General features: G+C 36.7%; 1 protein-coding gene across 2 annotated transcripts in view; it reads left to right on the top strand.

Annotated features, from left to right (window-relative positions):
• Nucleotides 1-25,748, top strand: part of COL28A1 (collagen type XXVIII alpha 1 chain) — an 88,800-nt gene that overhangs the window by 7,778 nt on the left and 55,274 nt on the right. For both annotated transcript variants that reach the window (XR_009484029.1, XM_059818385.1), the window contains exons 10-20: nt 2,191-2,235; nt 5,534-5,587; nt 14,389-14,457; nt 15,989-16,057; nt 17,319-17,387; nt 18,340-18,408; nt 20,021-20,089; nt 20,811-20,879; nt 22,240-22,308; nt 23,317-23,388; nt 25,315-25,383. Coding sequence is in view for 1 of the 2 variants with exons in the window: in XM_059818385.1 (XP_059674368.1) it covers nt 2,191-2,235; nt 5,534-5,587; nt 14,389-14,457; nt 15,989-16,057; nt 17,319-17,387; nt 18,340-18,408; nt 20,021-20,089; nt 20,811-20,879; nt 22,240-22,308; nt 23,317-23,388; nt 25,315-25,383 (723 nt within the window). In the remaining variant the exon portion in view is untranslated. The remainder of the gene's footprint in view (nt 1-2,190; nt 2,236-5,533; nt 5,588-14,388; nt 14,458-15,988; nt 16,058-17,318; nt 17,388-18,339; nt 18,409-20,020; nt 20,090-20,810; nt 20,880-22,239; nt 22,309-23,316; nt 23,389-25,314; nt 25,384-25,748) is intronic.

Here is a 25,748-nt window from a genome sequence, read left to right as displayed (position 1 = left end):
TGCAGAAGCGATACAAGTGAATACAGATTTTTACCTGTTTTCTAAACTCTGAAAGATGGAAGGATAATGTACTCCTGAGCAAGATAATTATGTATCTTGGGTTCATCTAAGCAGGTTTGTATGAGTACTACAAACTCTGATTTATAGTACTACCAACTAGATTGCAGTTGATCATTCTATTAAAGCACATTTCTTCAGTTTTAATATCCATATTATGCTCACCTTTATCAAAGACCAACTTGAAATGTTTGTGGTTCCTGGAACCTGTTACTCAATGATGAATTTCAGGTAGGAATTAGGAAATACTCAAAGCAGCAGTATTTGTTGCAAAGAAAAAAGAGCATTATACTATAATAATATAATAAAAATCTAAAGACTGAGAATATCTTGTGAGATGCTGGGGTTCAAAATGGCAGCAAGTGAGTCAGAAAAAGCTGAAATAGCGATGACAAAGGAGAAATAGTTGCATCTCTCAGAGGAATAAAGAAAGATCATAACTTATTTATCCAGGCAATATGTAAGAAATAGCACGAGGTTATGTGAAACGTCTACTAAGATAAAAGGAAGCTGTTCAGAAGCTGGCAAAGAACATAATCAATGCAGCCAAGAAATCTGGATGTAGAAAGCATATGCCAGGGCTGCAGGAAATTTGCTGGTTTCATTTATGTTGAGGACAGTGATGGAAAAAAAAAAGTTTCACATCTTCAGAGGATCAGAAATTATAGTGGATTACGGACTTCAAGAACTTAGTGAACAAATGGAAATTACAGTCACTTCCAGAATTCCCAGCTTCTCATTTACAAATGCAAAAGATAGATAGAACAAAAAAAATTTTTTTTTTTTTTTGATGAAAGTAGTCTATGCTGGAAAAAATCATCAGAAACAGAACGTACATGGCCAAATGTATGAGAAGTAAATTCAATATTCTGAGGTGGATCTTTAACTGCAGTGATGGATATTGAAGCATAATTGGCAGTAGTGTTGTCTGATTTGAAAATGTTGCATTTTTCCCACGCCACATTCCAATCTCACTGATCAGACTGAGTCCAGCAGAGGTTTTGGTGCTGTGAATCTGAGTTTCTTCAAAAGCTGTTTGGGCTTGAAATTCAGACAGTTTGTGTTTGGCTTTGAAATCAAAACTGACTCCAATCATATGTGTGTATTCTACCAAAAGTAGCAATCATTGCATCAGCATATTGTTGTTTGTGCCATCCATTGCTTTTGTAGTTTTGTAAATGGGCTAGAACCAAGTGGGGTTTTCTGCTGTCTCTGGTGGCTGACGCTTGGCGTGGGAGCAAATTCTAGGGAGTAGAGAACTGTTAAAAAATTCTGAATCTGAATTTGTAGGGGAAGACAGTCAGTGAGGTGTGGCTACGTAGGTATCGCTGCTAAATTTGTCAAGGCTATTAGAAGCTCAAAATGTGACACATGCCTTGAAAAATGCAGCAGTCTTCCGGTGCCTCTGTGTGTGGAGATGTTGCTAATTAGAAGAAAGAAAGAAAAGACCAGTAAACTATTTGCTGAAAGCTATTTTTGCTTTAGAAATAAATTATAACTGAGTATTGAGTCAACTGGAAGTGAAATCCTGTAGAATATGCATTCTGGTGACTGAAGGAAAAAGCAGTGCGGCAGAAAGATTTGTGAACCATCTACAGTGGCAGTAACTGGTAAGAACTCATTAATGGAGAAATGACAGCTAATGGAATAAAAAAATACGGCATTTTACTTTTTTTGGATGCGTTTTTTAATGTTTTTTGCAAACTATTAGTGTGATTCTGCCATACTACTGATCAGCAGTTTGAGTTAGTGAGACAAAGTTACCTGAAGTTATTCTGATGTAAAGACTGCAGCATTTTTTTAAGAATTCTGTATCTAATATAAGTCTAGAAAATGAATTTAAAGACCTGTAGCGAATAACAACTAGTTAATCAAATAGCTAAGATGTGAGGTAGCCATCCAAAATGTTTGTTGTATATGAAAAGTATTTTAACCAAATATTGAGGATGGAATGTAAGAGGCAGTTACTGAATACAGAATGAGAACAGCAGTACTCTGGAGATAGAATAAACTTCCTAGAAAATGCTTCAACAGAGGTACGAGTCATTACAAGTACACTGCGGTTTTCAATACTTTAAAGCAGATAATTGCAATTTCCTATTAGTCTGATAATTGAATCTTATTTTTCCTCAGGGTTTGGAAGGTCCTTTTGGCCCTAGGGGACCTCGGGGACCTCAGGTAAGGGAACTAAAAGCTACCAAATAAAAAGAAAACACATTATATTCTGTACGTTTCTGCTACATATAACCTGTCAACTCTGTGGAGAGCAGTGTGTTTGGTGCATGAGGCACCAAGACAGCAGAGTCTGGCGAATCTTTGTCTTTTGGAAATAATTTTCAAACAAAAAATCTGCTGCTGCTTAAAGCTATTCAGAGGGGTGTGGTCCACTTGGGCTCTCCAGCTGCAGAGCTCTCCTCCTACCCTTAGAGTATAATCATGCCCTGTCATACCCCTACTTGCTAAAATCCTCTTATATTACATGGCAGTGTCCACCTGTATCTTGGAAAGCTGTACACAGTCCTCCTGAAATATAAAGCAGCCAGAGAGGCTGAAATTTGTTGGAGACTAAAATCTGCAGTAATTATTTAAAAACCTGAGAAACGAGTCAGAAAAAGTCTCAATGTTATTAGGAGCAGAGATTCTTACCACTCCCAGATCAGTGATCATTTGTTATCTGTGCAGAAGTCCAGATCGTCCTCTTTCTGTCTTTGCAGTTGCTGAAAAGGGTTATTGCTGTCTTTGTGTTTCTTACAACCTGAGTAATTTCTATTAAAAAAATTGGTACTAGACACGTAAAAAGAGCTGCTGTATGGAGTAGAGATCTCAAGAAGTTATACCAGTCTCCTAATAGATCCATAGGTGATGTGGAATGATGACAGCCAGCACTTGCCCACTCCTTTACTCGGCCTGTTTCTGGATTATACGAAAGAAAACATAGTGGGGGCATAATAGAGTAACAGAAATTTATTACTTGGTATTAGGAGGTGAACATTTAGTTCTAAATGCTGTTTTCTATGTTTTTAAATTATGTTTTTCTACTTTCCTTTTGCTTGGCAGCAGATATGCAATAATGCTACAAATTTATTAATGTGTTATTTTATGCTCCAATAATTCTGTTTGGTAAGCAATTAGTAAAGATGTGATCTGTGCCCCAAAAGATGGCACTTAGTTATTCTTGTTTATTAAAAAATGGAAATGCATGGAGTCAAAGGGATTTTTGGCCAATTTTGACAGGAATTAATGAGACAAATCAGATCACCAGCGTTTCCCTACATAAATTCAACTCACCATACAGTATATGTTCAGTTTTGCACACTCTGTAAAATACCAGCTGCTGTTGCAAGTCAAGCCATCTCTAAATTCTCGTACAATGACATAACCTGATTATTTTAAGGCAAAATATTTTTTTTTCCTTTTCATATACAGCATCACTGCAATTACTTCTACATTATCTCAGTTTTGAGCTTAATGTTACGTATCATCATATAGTACAATGGTCTACATTCAGTTTAGGTTTGAAAGGCTCATGAAAAAAAAAATCCTAACTGCTGGAGAACAGAAACAGATGAATGTACCACTATACAAGAGGACTAATGAATGGTTACAAGGTTTTACTGTAATTCTGAGCTATGAGAACTAAGTAATTACCATGGGAACTACAACCCACTTAATGACTAGAAGGAAGATAGCATGCGATGAGCTTGAGAATGATTTATCTTAACTTACGTATTAATATTAACAGATTATATTATGTATTTCCATTAGCACACCCTGCCTCAAGCACATTGCCATTTTACTGCTGGGACATTTGTCCATCTCACGTCATGATCATAATTTTTTTCTCGGGAAGAATAGCTTATAAAAATGTGATTTTTCAAAGTCTTTTTTGAAAATGCTTTTCAAATACTAAGAGACTTTAAAGAAATATTTTCTTTCTTTATATGACACCAAGATACTAAGAGAATAAAGTAGAGTTTGCCTCTTTTGAAACAAAGAAAACTGCAAGATTCCTTTTAGTAAATAGTAAATTAAAATGCATAAACCAAGGAGTAAGGCCATATAACTGTGAGTTTGTGCACAATACAGTACTTGGGACATCGCTGTACTCTTATGAGACAGTTATTCCCCAGTTTGTAAAGTTAGGATTTGAGCATAATTTGGAACGCTAACTATATTCATTTCATTCGCTGTTTCCCCCCCAATATTTAATTTTGGTTGTATAACTGTTACTTAGGTGTGTGATTGCATTTTTGTGTGCTTTGTGCACAAGCTGCAAAAGGAAAGGAGAGAGTAATAAATATTTTTTTTCTGACTGGATATCCATGGGAGACACAAAATCGCAGATATTCCAAAGTTTTCATATCTGTTTGTGAGCAAAAATGCAATATTTTGGAGGATTTACTATAGCTATTAACGATGGTAGCTGAAATGGATTTTTTTTTATTTATTTTTGGATTGTCATGTGTTTCCTGTAGTTTATCATATTTAAGAAAGGGAATGAACACACTCTGAGTACATTTTTGTGTCAGCAATGAGACCAATATATTTAGATTTGGGCCAGTTTTTGTCTTTTTATAAGCATAAAATTATCCATATTTGACCCAGTATTTTTACTACAATAAACGGTGATTTTGTGGTATTATTCTTTTGATAGCTTTTTTTTTCTTCTTCACTTTAAAAACTTCCTGAGGCTTCCACTTCGTTTTGATTATCAACCAGCTCTGTTAGTGGTAGTTGCAACAATGTTGACCAATCTGACCCAACTGGGCAGCCCAGCAGATGCCAGTGGGATGTTCACTAACTCCCAAGTTGGTGAACTTGGGAGTTCCAGGAAGAGTTAAAGCTTTAACGCTGGACTTGGGTGTAATCTGTTCATCCTTTACCTTACTGCTTTTCATAATTATCAGACCTACTTTTTTCTAGCTGTTGTACCAGCCACTGCATTGGTGAAGGGACCTCCTCAAACATCATCACTCCAGAAAGAGTACCTTACCTCTTCTGTCTCTTCCAAAGACCAATTAATTATTTCCTTGTGTGAGGAGACGCAAGGGTTGTAGTAATGTCAGGGAATTAAAATTAATCATCTCAGCTCATCATCAGAGAGGGATGTAGGGGAGGTGATTTCTTACGAATGGAGCTAAATAGGATGTGACAGCTTAGTTTATTTGCTTGGACAGAAGAGAGAATATGTAAATACAGCAAAGTCAGGAGCAGGAGGAGAAAGGAACGGAAAGCTTCAGATAAAACAGATGCAGTTCACATGGTATAGTAACATACCCTTTCTGCCAGCACTGGTTATTGAATATTAACAATATTCAATGTATTGGGCACTTCACAGGATATGACGCGGAAAACTCTTGTCCTTTAGAGATTAGCATTGTGCTACATTTTACTGTACCCTGTTTGGGCCAAATTCAAAAGAAACTTTACATGCATCTTCAAAGGCAACTCATTCTATACTTTGACTTTTATGTAGGGTATCACTGGACCTCCAGGTGAGCCAGGCCCGAAAGGCATTCAAGGAAGCAAGGTAAAATGTAGTTGTATATGTGTAGATGTTATTTATATAGGGAGAGAGGATGCAGAAACTGTGTAGAATCTTTATACTCTACTATCCTTTTTCCTCAGTAGTTTTTTGTTAGTGGTGTCCTTTGCACAGCAATAATGTGCACCACCTGCTTGGCGCACCATAGTGTCGTCATGTTATGAAGGCTTTGTATCATTGGCACATACAGACGATTCTCCATCTGGGTCTCCAGGACCATTTTGTAGGGCCACAATAGGGTGCTACCAAGGACCTGCCTAGAGCCACAGCACTTAGGTTGGAATTTAAATAACCTGAATATGTGTCTTGGCTTCTGCCATTACTTTGGAAGTTTTTTCTAGAATATTTTTGACTAAAATGCCTTGTGTTTAAAGATTTTAAGTAATTCTAGATAGTGGTTATAAAATCTTTAGATTGAATATTTAAAGTAGTTCTTAATTTCTTGTATACTGTAAAAACTCAGGACAACTTTGAAATTGGTAGAGGTGTAAGATTTGATGATGATTAATGCCTTAGTTATATTTGAAATAGATCATTTAGCGTTAATGACTGCAGCTTGTCAAGCAAAATCAGTTGGATGAAGTATCTGATTAATTTAAACAGTCTTCTGGTTTGCAAACCTTTGGGAAATTGCTTTATGTGAATACAGTTCTCTTGCCCATGAGACAGCTATTAACGTCATTGTTCGGTACAGAAGGATCTTTCATGTATCAGTTTGAAAAAGTAAGGTCTAATGACAAAGACTTTCTACCACAGGATTATTGATAGCCTGGTTAATACAATGCCATATCTAAGTTATACAAGGCAACTAAATTCACACCAAGCAATTTACCAAAGATGCAATATTTAAACACTCATGTTTTGTTTCTTAGGCAATGATTTCTTTTGAAGATTCACAGAAATAAATTTAGATATGGGAAATGTTTATGGTAAAAAGTTTGGAATACTGGTATCCATCATGATTTTCTGCTTACTGTCATGCTTTTTCATACTTCTTATTTCTTCATCTTCTCAACAAAATGCTTGATTAGGAAAGCTGCTACAGAATATTTCAGAAGTGGGGAAAGAAAGAGGACGATGGGTCTGAAAAGAGCTATTCATACATGTGGTGGAAAAGTCATGCCTCTCTTTAACTTCAGCACAGCAAATTACAGTAATTTTTTTATCTGTCATTTCACACTGATGAGTCCAAGATAGTACTACCAGATGCTTTTATTATACACTAAACCGTACTTGTTGAATGTTGTTTGTCTTCCTGTCAGTCTCTTCACACAATTTCATGTCTGTATACATGCAGGTCTTTCTAGAATTCATCTACCTGGATACAATATTTATGGTCTCTTGCTATACTGTAGCTGCAGATTTTCAGTATGAATAAGAAAGTTAGTTCCCTCTTTTTTCAGCTTCCTACTTTGCAACCTGCTGTTTAAAGTCTATAGTCGAGGTTTTTCCAGGCTCAGACATCTAGCATAATAAAAATATTGCTAGACAAGTTTAATTAATACACTTAGGTTATTATACTTAAAGAGTATAGCAGAAACATATGTATGTTTGGAGGTTATCTCTTGTCCATACCTAGCGCCAAAGCTAACCTTTGGCATTTTGGAGCTTATTTGAGGTAAGTGAAAAATTTTTTAATGATGATCAGTACATATAATCAATGGTTGTTTACAGCTTAATAAACACCCATTCAGCTAGTAAAGGTCAAGGCCTTTTTTGGTTCAGACACATAGCAGTCTTTCCAATATCTTTTGTCCTTACAGAAGGATTATTCAACTGCTCTTTTAAAATTAGTTTGCATGACACATAATACAATATCTCTGAAAAGTGGCAGTTATAAATAACTGCCTTGGATAAAATAAATAAGTCTATTCTTCGTGCAGTTCCTTATACCCATGGCGTTTCCATGCTAATGCTTTCTGCTTTTTGACCTGAACTACTGATTTGACCCCAGTTTAGTAGAGCTAAAGGCAGTTGCATGGCATTAGTATTGATGTGACACAACGCAGAACACCGCCGCTGAACACTTTTATTCATTGTTAGTGGGTCATGTTGAGGTTTGAAAGAGGAGATTCAGTTCCTCAAAATATAAACTCTGGGTCAAGCTCAGCCTACAGATGTGTTGGGTCTCATTTGTGAAGTCTACAGTTCACTCATATATTTGGCTAGCTCAGTCCATCCTGCTCCTCAGTAAGGCAGTGCTGTACCCATCCTCTCACTTTGCAATGCCAGGCAGCAGACACAGCTGGAGACAGTGTCATCTGTGTACTGTCTGGATGCCACTGGCTCTGGCAGCCACCAGCAGGAGAGGGTTGATAGCATTGCAACTTCAACTAATTTAATTTGACTTGTCTGAAGCAAGGTAGCATGGAGTCCAGAAACATTGTCCAAGAAATTACTTAAAAGAACTTTTCATACCTTACTTCTTCCATTATTCGTATGCATTTTCTTATTCTGTCTTAAGCTGCTGGCTAATCTATCAGTGTGAAGTCTTACTGGCTGCACAATACTCTACTTCCATCCCTTTTCATGATGCTGCCTTATCATATTGCCAGTAATAAGTTGAATCTCTCTCAAAGTCCCACTGCCTGCATTGACCAGCTTTCCACTGACTACAACAGGAACTCAGCGAACCTGTTTCCATGTAGACACGTAAGTTTAGGAGTGATCATATGCAGCTGAATCACATCCTTAATCTCTTAAAGTCTTTCTGATGCACTTTGCAATCAGTTCTTATCTTTAATAACCTCTTTAATATACAAGCAAACTTCATCACTTTATTTTCACCCTCTTTCCAATTCATGCGTGAATATGTAAAACAACCTGTATCCTGCACAGAATGTAGCTCAACGTGACATTAACTAAAACCAGTTTTTGCTATTAAGCAAACTTTAAAAAAAGTTTTCTCTATTTGCATTTCTGCAAATCATATATACAAACCTTCTTCACAAAGAGACTGAGGCATTTAAAATGATAAATTCAAACTCCACTTCTATAAAAATAAAAATACATGTTAACTACTCTTATATTATTATTAATTTACCTAAATATATTTCTGTTTAACCAAATGCTGAACTTGCATGTTAAGAGTAAACCTTCAACGCAGTATAAAACATAATAACTTTAAGCGAAAAACATTAGAGAGTAACAGGACATTTCACTCAAACACAGTTTTCACTGTGTATCTCCTGTCTTCTTAAGCATTCATCTCGGTCCTGTTTCCCAAGCACGTCCTGAGCAAAGGACCAAGATTATTCTGTTTGTTTTCTGTTCTACTAACTTTCTATTGCCTATTGGCAATGTTTCAATAGAAAGATGTTATATTTACAGAAGAAAAATGATATTGTTAAAGCCAAATTCTACATTATTTTCTCTCTCTAACTTAAAATACCAAGAAAAAATGCTGTTCACAGCTGTGCTTTATATTTTCTTAGACTTTTGCTTCACTTTAAGGCATTCTTCAGCTTCATCAGCCACCACATACTATCTGTATTGTAACATAAAACAAAAACTACGAATGCAAAGATGGCCCATGATACGATTTTGCTGGCTGATGCAACAATTTCCAAAAACCCAGAAGACACTATCTCGCTTAGAGAAAGACTGAAAGTACCAGAAACAGAAAGTCGGCAAAGAGAAAAGCCATGCCACTCTTGGTTCTGCTCCGGTAATATCCCTTATTCCTGCCTAGATGGCCAGGAATTGGCTAGACAGCTGTTTAATAGGTGGTTTGGGGACTAAATCAGTTGTTGTTGTTTTTCCTTGGTTTGCTTCTCAAAGTTCACATTGAACTTTCAACATTCCCAGTAACCTGTTTTCATACTTAGGTTCTACATATCTCTTAACTGCATTGGTTAATAGAGTAAAATAGCATCCTAACTGGCTACTGCATTTACTGTTGTTGGATTTATTTATTACCACATATATTGTGTGGTTACGTTCTCATTGGAAGACAGCTTTGCCCTTCAATAGCAATAAAACCCAGGAAAAATGCAAATATTCTAACACAAAAGGACGTCATGCATTTGGTTTCATCTCTAAAAAGGAAACAGAATCACCATGATTTTTCTGGAAAACAGAGTTCTAAGAATGAATATAATGCCCTTTATTTTGGTCAGGCAAACTTCTTAGCCCTAACGTTCTGCTGCTTACATTTTTGCATAGCTAAAGTACCTCATTGGGGTCAACAATGTGAAATGTGCCCATCCACTTTCCCCTAGGTGTTAGATAAAAAATGAATTTTCAACATGTATACATCTATTAATTTATTCAAAATAGTAGGCATTATTTTGTCTGTTTTCATTACTTTATTAAAAAATGCTTAACTAATATTTATTTTTAAAAACCCCCGGCAATGTATTCTATACAATAGCACTAGTAAGGTTCGATAAGAGTGTTTATATTCAAGGTAATTTTGAAAATGTGTTTGTTAGTGAGGGGAATAATAGTGGCTGTTTGCAAATTTCAGTGGACAATTTACAAACAGAATGATATGGTTACAGATTACAAAATTAAAATACACATTTCTAGAAACCATGATATATTCATGGAAAGACTGAAAACAACACATTCTTAAAAGCCACTCCTATAGTAAGAGCCTCTCTGGAAGATTTCTTGTGCATAGTAAGATTCTGAATCAGAGTCTAAAGTTGTATGAACAGATGTGTATTCAGACTTTTAAGGAAACAGTTAAGTTTGTGGGTATTCAAAGCAGTTATTCCCATAAAAACATCTTGGGATAATCATTGCATATTTCCTGGAAAATGTGTCCCAGAATGAACTGCTAAGGGATGCTGCTTCTTGTCTGAGGACTTACTAACAAATTCTTTCCTTACTTATGTAGCAAGTTACATCTTTCCCAGGAGACTGAAAAATCCAGTTTCCTGTAAAGAAGTGTAGTTCCTAGGTACCTCAACTAGCTTAGAAATGCGAAATATAAATAATATCTGTTAAAATATCTATATCTACTTGCATTGTTGTTGCCACTGTTTACTTTAAAGATAAAATAATCATATTTGAAAGATTATTTTTTACAATAGTTTTATCACTATCACATTATAGACTGAAATACAGAGTCTTTGTGTTCCTTACAGTATGTATGTGCTTTCTTAAAAGTAAAGAAATTATTTATATTGGCACTAACTGGTTGGTGCCCATCATAACATAACAAACTATTTGCAGGGGGGTGGGGGGTGGGTAGGCTGTTAAGTATGTTCCAAACTTAAAATGGTGAAGTTTTAATATGAAAAAATACTAAGTTCAGATCAAGTGTAATTTTCCTTCCCATTGCTCTAACTTATATTAGATGCCACCTGAAGGAAAATCCCAATAGGGAGAGAAAAAAGAATTTGAGCAGAGCGTTAGACAAAAAAAACAGTTACAAAGAAGCTACTTTGAAAAGCAGACTTTTCATTCTACGTGTAGAGATAATTATATTATTGCCAGAACTTTACGGTTTTAATAAGTTCCACATTACCTGTAGCACCAAGACCATAGAAGATAAAAGACAGGCTTACTAGTAGCCATATGAGGTTTGAAATATATATTCTTTAAAATGGATTGAAAATTTTAAGTTTCCGTGTTTTGCATGTTGTGTGGTAGAAGGTGGGTTTCTTTCTCCATTAATATTCAGGCATCCTCTGCTATCAGTGAGAAAGAATTCAACAGAACAATATTTTCATGCTACCCTAGATGCTTTTTATCCTAAGGGCTGTTTACACTGCCTACACTGGTACCTACTAGTACAGCTGCTGGGAGGCAGATTACATGACACTAGTCATTGGAAAGATAACTCTGTAATGTTTTTATCATGATTTAAAAAGCAGCTTTTTGAAAAACATTAACTTCAGTAGGACTCCTGTCTGCATTCAAGGCAGCGCATATATTAGCATAGCTCTTTCATGTGGGTGAACATGCGAAGGAGTGAATGATTTGCGATAGGAAGCATTCCTCAGAGTTACTGTCCTTGGGAAGTTTCTGTCAGAAATAGATACAAAACCCAATGTCCGTTTGGACAACAGGACAGAAAATTTGGAAGACACTTTCCAAACACAACAAAGGGGTTTACTTTATTGTTTCAGCTGAGAGATGAGCCTGTATTTATCAAACATAATTTTTCAGAAGGGAACAAGTTCCTACACCATTTCAGAAGTTTAGTTTTGACAAATAGTGGTGTTTGCTGTGCCCAGAGTAGCCTACTTACACATAGTGGTGCTGCATGCTGCTGAATTATTATTAATTTTTTATCTGATAGATTTTTTTTTTATTATATTTTTTTAAATATATTTTCAATGTTGTGCATCTTTTGCATTCATTCTGTGAGGCGTGCTAACACATCATGGCACAACAGAGATCCCAGGCTGCCTTCTCCATGAAAGAAATGAGGACTGTGAATTTGAACAGCTAATATTTAGCATACTACTGGTGTTATAGCAGCCTGTGCCTATTTCTTTCTCACTGAGGCACCTCTTCCTTGAAGTGGGGAAGTCCATCCCTAACTAGACTGTCTCCAGGCCCTGAAGCTACATGGAGCTGTATAATGTTGCTTGTCAAGTGGAGAGGTATTGAAGTAAGAGTGGGTGGTGAGGTAAAGGAGCCTATAGGCTGAAAGGCAAAGCTTCCTGGGCACCAGGCTGGTGTGCTTGGCTTAACGTTCTTCCAAAACCACGCTTTGTGCATCTTGACCAGCTTTGCAAAAAGCACAGCTGTGGGTAAAAGTGGCAGAAGTATCTCTGTCCTTGAGGGAGTGTCTATGCATGGAAATTTGCTTGAAAAACTTTCTATTGAAACCTTAATACAACAGTTTTACTTGTATAGCTCCCATGGGGATAATTTTGCCCTGGAAGCAAAGCACGCCACAGGGCTGGGTGTTTGTAACTACAGCACTGTGGCTTTGCTGATACTGTTCTGCCACTGCACTTCTACATACTGATGCACAATCAGAAGCTGAACTTCCATTGATGCTTAGATGCTTGCGACCTGTCGGCATGAATGAAATTCAATAGCCTAAATTACTGCCATTGGAAATGAAATGGAGACTTCTAAGTCACTAAAACCCTTCTGAAAATGTTGCTTTTAGTATATACTATTTTCTAAAGAAATAGCATTAAACATTTCTATGTATTTCCCCTACTTCTTGTCTGAACAGAATCAGCCCTAAAAGCCCTGAAATGCAGCTAACTGTTGGCTTAAAGGACAACAGTACTTAAAACAGAGGGTTTGTAAAGAGAATTAAAGAGGAAACAAGTATGAGCTTTGGTTGTATTATTCTTGGCCTTTCCTAAATTTCCTGCTGATGGGAAACACTTAATAAAAATTATTTTCGATCAGCTGATTTTAAAAGGACAGTTTGTTCAATGCCAAATTAATCCCATGGAGGAACTGGAATTCTAGAAGATGGGCCATTTGGGGAATTTTTGTTGTTGTTTGATCAGTTTCAAAACAAACACAGGAGGAAAAAACCGCTATGAACAAAACCGGTCCATTTCCAGTTGGCTTTATATCAGTAAAAATTGCATCATTTATGATAATCTGAATACACATGAGCCAAGTTGTGACCCTGGTCCCGAGGCTTCATGAAAATCTTATTAGGAAACCCAAAGAATAAGGTCTACCTAGGAATACAGTAAAATTCTTTGCTATATTCTGTATTTTGGCAACAGCTACATGCACAGAATCCACATTAAAGCAATGTCATTGTTGCTAATACCCCATCGGTGTGCTATGTGGAGATACATGTGCTATTCTGCTGAGTTATGCCAGCTTTCTCTGATTTTTCTCTGCCTTTTAAGACTCACCTCCTATTGATGCTGTATCAATTTATTAGATTATGAAGGTGTGCTATAAAATCTTGTGTTTTGAATAAGCATTAAATTTCATAGCTGCTCTTCAAATTATATTGTTCTGTAATGGAATTAATTTAAGACTGGGCATCAAGTTCCACTTTATTCTAGGTTTAAAGCTGCAGTAGTAGCACTCCAAGTGCATAGTTATCAGAAATTAATCTTCAAGGATAATCTGTTTATTTACTTTCACTGTATATTCCCATTCCTGCATCTTAGCTTCATTCTTTGGAAGATTGCAAACTGTTAGATTTCTGGAGAAATACCTGGCTTTGAAGTTGTTTTTTACGCTTCCATTGACCTCTCAAGTGCAAAAATCTCATTGAAAGGTTTCAGAACTCAGCATATAAAATTTCTCGGTATATACAAGATTTCAACCCCCCAAATGCGAATACCTCCCCAGAAAATAAACACATTTTGATAAAAAGCCCTTTTAATAATTGTGTGGCTATGTTGGCTTTGTTAGAAACATACTAAACATGGAAGATAATTAGGAGCTGCAGTCAAAGATAGCAGTAGGAACAACAGTTGTGATATGCAGTTGTTGCTATGGGAAGAACCTTGGGTGCAATGTTTAAAGTATAAACACTGCTTAATTTCCAAATGCCCATCTTCCTAGCAAGAAAAAAGCTGAGGAAGCACCAAATTATTGGATCAAATCAGAACCAAAGATATGACAAAGAATAAATATATTTTTTATCTTTCCTGATGGGTATGAAAGACTGGCTTTGTAACATTATTTTCTATCCCAGCAACTTGAATGGCCCTGCTCCTAATCTAAACATCTATCTTTAAGACAGGGTTTTTTTTGTTGTTGGTTTTTTTTCTTTTACTTTAAAACATATTTCCTTAGCCCTAAATGAGGCTGTGGAAAGACACTCTGGCACAATTTGCTTAAGGTTCCATTTGCATTAATAGTTTTCTTTCCATTTTTTTTTCCTTTAGGGAGAGCAAGGTCCTTTAGGTCCCTATGGTCCTCCAGGACTCCCTGGTGTTGGACAGCCAGGACCCAAGGTAACTCTCAGTAATATGTCTGTTAAAGTGCTAACTGTGGGCAGTCTTTTTTTTGGATTGAAGTTCTCACCTGCTGTTTTATCAAACTCAAACCCTTATCATCTAAATGTAAAACTTATACAATATTGACAGGTTTTTGTATTTGCGTAGGATGGAGATAACAGACCTGCCTTTCCAGCAACTCTAAGTTTTTATCATGATCCCATTGACATAATAGAAGTCAGAAATAATGCCATCTAAATGGCAGTTAAATATGTCAGACCTTTTTCAAGCACTAACAGATGCTTGCACTAATGAGTAAACCATACTTCAAGGCATAGAAATGCATCTCAGTCACTGTGATGCACAGTCAAGTGACAGATTTGCCTTGTTATTTCCTCACTAGGGAACAGATATTCTTCTAGGTTATAAAATTCTCTCTCTCATGCAGCATTTAATTCCTCCATCTTATTTTATTGCAAAACACTAGAAGCTGGAATCCAGTCTTGCTAATTTGGAAAAGTCATGTCTGCCTATCCTGGCCAGCCAAATCTCCTTTTCAAAAACTGCAAAAGCATCTATATAGGAAACATGACTACTTAGTTTATGAGAGTTTTGTCAGAGACCTATAGCTCAGACTCAAACTTAAGAAATCTGGTTTGGGCAGAACTAGATCTCACCCTAGTTCTTCTGGCTGCTAAGTCTTTGGTGTTGCTTTATGCCATTTCCCCCCTATTTTTTGGAGCAAAGTGCCAGTGTCTAAAATACCTGCACTTTTTTTTGCTTTTCCTGCTCTAATTTGTACATTCATTGAACTCCTACATATTTTCTGTGCAGTGGGGCAGACCCTGGAGCATAGAGAGGGTTTATATAGCTCAGAAACTAGTAATTTGCCATGTAAAATGAACAACACTGGGTCATTCCAGAAGGGAAAATAGTTTATGGAGAAGGATTCTCACTCCCTGTCTCTGTGCTACTTATAAAAATAAGAGAGAGAGAAAAATCCTCTGTGCTTTTATCCTTGAAGCACATAGTCCTCAGTAAACTGGAGGAATTGTGAAGATTATGATGCCTTATAAATAGAAGATACAGAAACTATGCAGTTCCTGCAGTTCCCATGCAATCCCATATTCTACTAAGCAGGCTTCAATTCGAGTGCCTAGACAGAGGCTACAGTGAGGATCCCTTACACCTGAGCATTCCTTCTTCATGGTTGGGTTGTACTGCAACCAAACTTAGCCTGACTTCGCTCCCTCATCCCTGTCATCTCTCAGGTCCTGCACTTTTAAGCAGTTACCCCTATGCAAAGTGATAACACCCCTTTGCTGTTGGCATGAGGGCTGGAATGCGATATAGTGCTTCAAGTATTAATTGAAAGGTAGTTTCAAATGTTTCTAAATTGTTATTTACGCTTTTTTTACATCAGGAGATGTTACACATTTGATTTCAGACCTTTCTGGTGACATCATTAAGTCATCTGTATGTAAATGTTATGCTTTTCAAAAGCATTGAGTTGAATTCAGACTGAACTTTCTAATTTCTTTTTCACAAGGGTGCTCAAGGTCAAGAAGGTAAAATTGGATTCCCAGGACCGCCTGGAATTGGTGAGCCAGGATTACCTGTAAGTCAGTGATATATGCATTGACAGTGAAAATAAAGTAAGTCTTAGTGAGTGTAATTGATTGAGAGCAGCTATATTGGCTACTGATTCCATAAACCACCTTGTACCTAGTCTAGAGTAGCAGACGTGTTTGTCTGTGCCAGCCCAGTGTTGTGGCAGTAATTGCATGTGGCTTGCCCAAGTAGGAGGATAAAGCCATGCCCAAACAAGTTTTGGGGAAATAAAAAATTGCTTGGTCCATGTGAGCAGAATTGCAGTATCCAGTTTTCAGAAAGACATGGAGTTGTATATGAATAGCTGTACCCTGCTTGTTTGAGTTGAGGATAATCTTTAAAAATTGTCTAAAATCAAATTTTAAGAAGATGAAAATGCACGAGCTGAGACATTCCTCAACTCCTGTGTGTAATTTGGATTACATCAAAACCAAAGACCCAAATTATATGCTTTTAATTATATCTTTATCTTCTGAATTACAGAACTTTAGCAAGGGTTTTGTAACATAGAGTTCGTACTCACTGGCTGCTTTTTCTTCCTGAAATGTATAAAATATATGGTTTTCTTGTGTATTTCATTAAAAAATCTCAAAGAGATTGTTGATTAAGAAGCCACGAATACAGATAGGTGTTAGATTATTTCTAACAGTATTTTTGAAAGTCACTTTGTGGTTGTAAAAGACTATTTTTCGCACAAAAAATGTAGAAACTTTTTATTTAATCAAGATCATCCTTAAAAACTCTTTATTAGCTTTAAATAATGAAAGATAGCTGAGTTTTGTGGAAGAACAGAAAGTATTACAAAAATTATTATTTCTGTACTTGTTTGAAACAAAATTGTCATTCTCTAATTTTGGATGTCTAACCTGCCATTTTGTATGAAAAAACCCTATGTTCAAATTAATGCTTTTCTTTATGAAAATCATTAAATTATATGAAATTACAGGGAATAAATTTCACAGTCGTAAATGTATTTATTATAAATTAATCTGCAGGTTCATTTGAGTTTTAAGGGTACGATCTTTAGACATTAATTATGTAATTCACACAATTTCAGCATTAGCTTATTCTAATCTAAATCCTCCAATTAAAGGTTGCTACACTTCATTTTAATTGCTGGGGCTCAGCCAGCTGTTACAGGAGCATTTTTACTTACCAGTGTTGTAAGAGTTGCAAGAACCTATACTAACAAGTTAGACAAACTGCCAATGAAAAACAAAATTGCTGATATGCTGATATAGTCTGGATATATTTTTCTTTCCTTACAGGGACCACGTGGCCTTGATGGTCTGCCAGGTGAGAAAGGTCTAACAGGAGAGGGCATTCAAGGCCAAAAGGTAATTTTATGGAAATTTTTTTTTTAACGTTGTGGGCCAGATTTGCAGTAGTGTCTAAGTTATTTAAGACCACTGATCATTCCACTGGTATAAAATGTCAGCTGATGGATCTTGGTCTTCTGAATCACTGTGCTCTCTGACTATCCCTCTGAGTTCAGAAACTCTATCAAGATAATTACAAAAAGTTGTACAGTGTCTCTAACAGTAGTAAGGTAATGATTCTCTTATTTATGTGTTTAATAAGATACCTTATTTTGGTAGCATTAATGAGATAAATTGTGTTCTGAAAGACTTCTTAGCTATTTATGTTCTGTATTGGAAGAAAACATTCAGGAACTGTTTTCATAGGTCTTACCATTTTGGGAAACTAAAAGATGGGTTGTATGAATCTCTGTGGACAGTTACCTCATTAAGGGCACTTGGTTAATCTGAAGTAACATTGGTTAATATGAATGGTGAACATTCCTTTTTTTAAAAATAAGTGCAAACAAGCAAAAATTTGTCATTAAATCACAACTGGCCTTCCCATCAAAATGTATCCCTCTTTTTTAGTGGCTTCAAGATTCTCTAGAGCCTTGAACTACTAAGCAAAGATTTTTCTTCCTGTTACGGAAAAGACGTTAGTTGTGTCCTTGCACCAGGTTCTAAACTGCTCTCTCTGACTAATGAACATATTATTGCATTTTCAAAATGTAGCTTCCTTCTTCCTAGTATTTCATTTTCTCCTTTGGAAGTCCTGTGTTCAACAACACAATGAATGCAGATGAAGCCTGTTATGAATTATAACTGAATCACTTTTCTCTAATACTGATAATCCCATTGACTATTTTTCCTGTTTGTTTGTGAAGGAATACTTTTTTCCTCATTATCCGTATTGTGATGACCAGTTTGTCTAGGATGGTGTTCTTTATAAATTCCCAAACACAGGTACAAAACTGTCACATATTTCTAGGGTGAAAAAGGCTCTGAAGGTGTAGCTGGTCCTCCTGGACCGCCAGGTCAACAAATGAAAGGTGACAAGGTGAGGCACATACTATTTTTCTAATCGTATCTATAGTTGATTATATTTATAGTTAAATTAATGATGAATTATTCACACAATATCCCAACAGTACCAAGGTATGCTTTACCTGGAATCTGAGGAACTATGCTACACCGTTCCATGCAGCTCCATAGGCTGCACTCATCTATACAAGTAGCTGAGTCTGTTAATGTTAACTGAGAGCACTAAGGACTGTATTCTATGCAGCTGGGAGTATGAGGGAAGAAATGGACTTTTTTCTCCTAAATTTATTTCAGAAATACTGTATTTAAAATATTTTAAATTTTATTTAAGTATTTTTAAAAATGTTAAAAACCTTTTGAGTCATCTAATCTAATGGACCTGTAACAGGCAAAGGAACACTCTGGCTTTTGAAATTTGTTAGCTTTTTGGTGCCCAGTCCCCCAAAGAGGGTTCCAGAACAATTTTAATTCCCTTGACCTGATGAGATTCCAGCCTGTATCTTGTGCATCCCCAGAGAGTGGCTGATGCAACATGTCCAGATGTCCTATAGAGCACAGGCTCTATAAGATTCCAAATCTTCCTTCTCATTATTTAGTGCCATAGCCCTCTTCCTACTCCCCGTTGTTTTCCTTCCCTCCTGTCCCCACAACTCCTGCTCTCCTTGTTGCCCCACACTCAGCTTCAGTGAGAGGAGAGGACAGCTGTCCCATCCAAAGTCGTTGACAGCTTAGTCAGCAGGAAGTGCTTCATGGATGTGGCAAGTTTAACTTGAACATACTCATCTCATTGTCCAGTCAAATGGCTCTCCAGAATCTTCAGAGCAACCTAGGTGGTGTGGTGTGGTCTGATTTGGCCTGTCTGTGAGGGATATGCTTGGTGAGCACGTGCCCAGACCATCTTGCTCAAGGCCTTAGTTAGAGGAAGATTGGTTGTCTGTGCAGGAATGAGTCATCTTTTTCCCAGGTCTGTATAGGAAAAATGCAGTGATGGCCAGGACAGTAAGTGTTTGGGACCATTTCAGTAAGTAAGTGTTTCTGGCATAAGTGAAACTAATTATTTTTTGTTTTCTAGGGACTAGTGTCACACATCCTTGACAGCTTCATGGGGCTGTCCTACTTCCAATACCCACATGACGTCCCCATATTCCTCTATTCCCATAATTCCCGCTGCCGTAATTCCTCTATTCCCTCCCCAAGTGCTGTACAATACCATTGAATACCAAGTGAGAAAGATTTTTCAAAAATACTCTCTAGCTGCTCTGTTTACACTTGCAAGTTTTTCTTCTGAATGTTGTGCAAGAAACTGTGTGTATTTCTGTACAAGAAAATCTTTCAAATTACAGTCAGTATGTAAAGATAAGCTATGAATCCTTCTAATAATGAAGTTACAGCTGTGATCATCTAATGTTATAAATGAGATAGAGTTTGTAGGTAGGAAGGGGTATTATTTTTATCAGATCAATTGCCATAGGCAGACTTTCAGGTATTCCAAACACATTTAACTCAAATAGAAGCAGCAAACTTCAAGATAATACGGCTTGGGGACTGTTGCTTGTGCTTAGTTTAAATATGTTAATCAGCTAGCATGGCCTATTGCAATTTAGCTCTTGGGAATACTTTTTGTATAGGGTGAACAAGGCCAAGTAGGACCGCAGGGCCCAGCAGGTCCACCAGGAATAGGCAATCCAGGAAGCCAGGTAAGTCTACATTTTGGACATGTAATGAGCATTTGCATGTGGTTTTCGTTTTGTACTTTATCAGAGCTCTAATTTTGATGTGAAGACATTAAAAATCTCACAGTGATTTTTCATTTTAAAAAGTATCAAACTAGTCTTTAAGCAAAGCTTATAAATATAACTGATTCCAACTGATTTCAATTGTCTTAGAATCAAACAAATAGAAATCTGGTCTAACTTGCATAATAATTTGCATAGGAGATAAATCAGACGCATTTCATGGATGATGACATATTATAGATAAGAGTTTCACAAGGTAAGAATCCACCACTTCTGAATTTCAAGCCCTTTGAAGCTTGAACACAGCTTTTAACAGTTGGATACAGAAAAACTGAAACATCCCAAAAGATCTTTTGATTTTTGGTTTTTTTTGGAAAGAAGATAAGAATTCATGCTTCCACCATACTATGCCAATGAATCAGGGCTTAGATGCAGATACTGAGACATTCCCCACTTGTTTTGTCCCTAAACAGTAATTGTCATTACACTTGGATATGTCAGTGAAATCCACAGGATAGTGACAAAGGAAAAATAAAGATCTCAGAACTAAGCTTGAGGACAGGCAAGCAAATTGTTTTCTTTTAAAGATAAGATAAAATAGTTATTAAATGCAAGATGGACATGTGGTGAATTTCAGATGTGGAAAAGTGTAATGCACTGACTTATTTATTTTGCTTTGTAGGGTATACAGGGTCCACAAGGAAACCCTGGGGCAAAAGGATCTAAGGGGTTTGGTCTGCCAGGTCCAAAGGTAATGATTCAGACATTATTTTTTAAAAATAGCACCAGCAAGGAACAACAAGCAATGTATCTTTGCCAGGCTTTTCAAGAGTGTGTTTGATGAGGTAAAAATGTAAGTCTTCATTGGAGATAAAAATTCACTTTTGAACCTTTGAGGGAAAACCACCCGTGTTATCAAGGTGTTCCCCAAATGGAGCATATGGTTTACGCTTAGCGTCAGCCCTTAAGCTTTGTGAATGTGGATTTTAGGTTCTAAATGAACACAGATTTATAAACAAAGTTATCTTTCAGACATGTTTGTATCAAATTAGTTTGGTGCCACATGCACATTGTGTTCAAGTAAAGCATTTTACCAAACAACTTAGCTGTAAACCAGCGATGGTTTTGAGACTTAAAGCTAGTCCCACCACGCCTACAGCCTGTCCTTCAGCCTTCCATGGTCATCATGAGAAAGAACCAAAACCAAAGATAGAAACACTAGGAGAGAAAAAAGAGCTTAAGTGTACTTAGTAGCTGACACTGCACCACAGAAGGAGGGAAAGTAGGAAGAGAACAGGAAAGTGGGGTAAACAATTACTGTTGTGAAAGCCCAAGCCTGTAGCAATACAGTGTCAGGTGAGCACCGTAAGAGGAGAAAAAGGGAATTGCTGAAATACTAAGGAGAGCAAGTAGAATGAACTGATGAACTGTAAAGCAGAAGTGTGCTTTGTAACCACCTTGATTTACAAAACGAAGACATTAGTCACTGTAGCAAAAGCAGGGAGAAATACAATCATTTTCTTCTAGGCATTACTTCGACATCTAAGTAGCAGTTACAGCAGCAATGTTTAATATTAATGTAAGGAAAAATAGGTAGCTGTGAAACATGTTATGTATGAGGACAATTTTCCTAGTGTGAAAAGTATTTTAAAACGCAAAATTGAAAAATGGAATTCCTATTTCATTAACTGTTTTGGAACTACTGGGAGGAAGAATCATGAGGGTGAAACTTTCTCTTAAACAGAAGTTCTGATTTTTCTTTATTTGGACTCACTTTTCATTCAGTGACCAAAGAGTTTTTGACATAGTGGTATAAAGTAAAAAATAAAATGTAGTAAAACAAAAAGGAGAAAGTTGGAATGATTCACTTAGATTTTCTACCCACTGCAAGGTTAAATGAAAGAGATTCAGTCCTACAAGTTACTAGGGTTTTTAAAGAACAGAATTTTGCAGTTGAAAACTGCTTGGCTGAAAACTTGACTGCTTAGAATCATAGAATATCTCAAGTTGGAAGGGACACTTTTACGTGTAAAGCAGTTAGTGAAATAGTGTAAGTACTGAATGAAGCTAAATTGTGCTCCTCTGTTAAACAAAAGACTTTTTGTTACTAGGGTCAACCAGGTGAACCTGGACAAAAAGGAGAACCAGGTCTTCCAGGAGTTGGCATCCGAGGACTTAAAGTGAGACTATTTTTATTTTTAACTGCTCCTTCTATTTCTTTCACTAGTTGCTGATAAAGTAAGTAGAAGATTTTTTGGTATAAATTGGACTATGATTAAAATAAGAAGGAATGTCAGTGACAGATGTTCACTTAACTTCACAGTTTTAGCTTTTAAACTAAAAATGCTGCTCTAGAGCTCCCACCCTGTCTCCTAAAATCATTACTGCAGCCATAACTGGAACAGAGTTTTTCCCCATCTTTTCTAAGCTAGTGAGGTATTTCCAAGGCCTTTTAGAAAAGTCACTACCTCTGTTCCTCTGCAATGATTTGAAAAAAAAAACCTGTGTGAAAGCAGTTGTCATACTGCCTAATGTTAGAAGAGCTGTTAAAGCTTTGACTTCAGCTGCCGTTTTGAAGACTGTATACCATGTCCTTAATGATTTAAGTAGGGCTTCCAAAATCTTGGGTAAGATGACACAGACATCTTGGTTTTGGTGATTTTTCCCAGGATCATGGAAGAAGCACTTGGCAGGACTAGTTCCTATGGATAGTTTCAACTCTTTGTGGCAAGTCTTAAAAGTAATGCTTAGACCAGTTTGTACAATGAGTGGGGTGTTAGTCTGCAGTCAACAGCTCCATTTAGGCATTTTTGGCTGACCATTCCTTAAGGCCCAGATGTTTGACTTTGCAAGTAAATTACATTTGTATCATATTGTTCTTGTGCACAGAATACCAAATAGCATTCAATCATGTTTTTACTCACTGAGTAAAAAGTTTTATTTAATACAAAACCAAGATTTAAAAAGTAGGTGAGGAGACTGGAAAGAAATTTAAAATACTTATTTTAGATTGTATGAGTAGAAAAAATTACTGGCTCTGTAGAATGCTTAACTTACTGGGAATAACAACCTTTACTTGAGCAAAAATATTGTTTGTCATTAATTAATTTTTTAACCCAGTTAGATCCATTCTACAGAATAAAGAATTTATTGAAGTGTGCAGATATAATTATTTATTCTTCTTTAAGGGAGATATAGGTCTATCAGGACTTCCAGGAGAGAGAGGGGTGCAGGGAGATCCTGGGAAGTCAGGGAAAAAGGTAAGGAAATACATTTTATCACATATAAAAGGTGTAGATGAAAGAAGAACAAAACATTATTTGCAGATATGCAATGGCAAGGAGTTCATCCTGGAGGAGGGCATGTGCCAATACTTTTGTCAGGGAAAAGGGACTAGGATAGTTGAGATGTTTCCAACAAACTTTAGTAACAGTGGCTACCAACTGAATCTGCAACTGATTTAGCTGCCCTGCCTTTTGTGGGCTAATGACTACTGTTAAGTTTCACAGTCTTCTTGGAGAACAGATAGCTTGTATGTTTAGCCTGTTCCTTACAGCCTGTTTGGATTTTTCCTGACACCAAGAAGTCATGCTCAGATTCATGTGACTTAGGGCATCTAGCAGGGTGGTGAGCTGTGGCTGAAACCTGTCAGCCTCGTACAGAAACCCTCACAAACAGCTGAAACCAGGGCTGCTTGTTTCCAAGGAAAGTTCTGAGATTTTAAGAGAAACTCTGCTGTATTGGGAAAAAGAAGCATAAATTCAAAATGGTGGAAAGCACAGTGTCCAAAACAGTCAATTTAGAGTAAGTTAAATGGAGGGTTTTTATTTTACTGTTTCCGAATAGAACGAGCTGCTGAGTGAGCAAAACTCAGTGCTTTGGCTGGTTGTTGAACTACTGCTGAGAATCCAGGCACCTCCAAACTCTGCTGCTGTGCAGCTCTTAAATGAGGGTAGCAGCTGGCCAACATGTAGAGTGGATGAAGTGAACGTGATTCAGAGTAAGCAAATCAGCATTTTTTCAATGCAGGTCTTTCATCAGAAAATATCTGAATACCTGTAATAAACATCTATTAAGAATGCAGCTTCACATATTTTTCATCTACAAAGGCAGGGCAAATACCAGTTTGACAAGCTACAGCCTGAGGCAGTAAGCCTTCCACTGTGGAAAAATATGTAGCATTTCTGTTGCTACTTAATTATTTTCTAAAAATTTGAAATCGCCCACTATATAAGTGGTCAGAAACGAAGATCCCAGTGTATCAGAAGTGAAACATCAGAATTAAGAGTAAGTGTTGCGTTACAGTTACAGATGGCTTTTGTATTTGGGAATGCTGTTTTTCTTCTCTTTTGTGTATTGCCTTTATTCTGATAATCAATTTGGTGCTGTCACCTTCGCTGTCGTAATTTATTATAAGTGAAAATATTAGCACTGAGCAGCTACCTTGGCTATTCAGGACATTGCAAAGAACAGCTTGATGCCTGCAGTGGGTAGCACGGTGATGTTATGGCAGATATTTGCAGGTGTGAAGCTGTTTCACGGAAGTGGGATCCAGATTGATGCCTATCAACAGCAGGCTCTGTAATGCCACTTCTGTCAACAGCTCAAATCAGAAATGGATTTTTAAATTTAATTTTAATCTACTTTTCACTTTCTGAATTACCTACAGGCATTCTGATATACTAATGTGACTTATATTATGCATAAATATTTTGTAGATAATGTTCCTTAATAGAATGTTTTATGTGGATTATTTGTGAATTATTTGAAGTAATGTTTCTGGCATATATTTGCAGCCTAGATTGGCCTTTGGCGACAGAGTTGCCTAAAATTACTGCTTCTTAAAAGTTGTTTTTCTTAGAATTGGTCAACCAAGACCTTTTCTGATAACTTTGCAAACATTTCGCTTGCTCATGTGAGTATATGCATGCAATTCTTCCCAGAAAAGATTGATGCAATTGCAAATGGCACTATTACAAATGTCTGTGAAAATAAGGAATATGAATGTAGGAGGGTGGAAGGGGTTTAAGAAGACGGTATACTTTATTTTTTGCAGGAAAAAAAATTGACCGGATATTTACTGAGATTTTTGGGAATAGTGTTTATGCAAGCATTGTTTCTCGTAAGCCTATTGATTCAATAAAATTAGCTACATGAAAATTGATTAACCATCTAATCTTTGTTAGGGGGAAAAGGGAGATCAAGGTCCAAGAGGCCCAGAAGGTCCCCCTGGCAAAGGAGATGCAGGCCAAAAGGTATGGCTTGACATGCACACTGGAGAAATACTACAAACTTTAGAAGGACCTATTTTATAAGAGTTCAGATTCTGGCCTATTTTTTCATTCATTATAACTTAAGTAGCGACTATGTATTTAACTGGTGATTCGAAAGGATTTAAGAGAGAGCGATGTGTTCCTTAGCCTGAACAAGTGCAGCAAAATCGGACTATGAACATAGACCCTAAAGTTAATTGGGCAGTAGAGATTTCCTAAAAATTCAGTACAGAGTTTTCATTAAAGTTAGGAGGAGGCAAATTATCTCAGTATGCTGATAGGGAGAGAGAAGATGCTAAGAGAAATTAGGTGACTAGTTAGATATCTAGATATGAAATTAAAAGCCT

This window comes from Gavia stellata, chromosome 6 (assembly GCF_030936135.1).
Source record: "Gavia stellata isolate bGavSte3 chromosome 6, bGavSte3.hap2, whole genome shotgun sequence".
Classification (NCBI taxonomy): domain Eukaryota; kingdom Metazoa; phylum Chordata; class Aves; order Gaviiformes; family Gaviidae; genus Gavia; species Gavia stellata.
The sequence above is the reverse complement of the archived record's forward strand: the minus strand, read 5'-3'. Positions and strand labels throughout refer to the sequence as shown.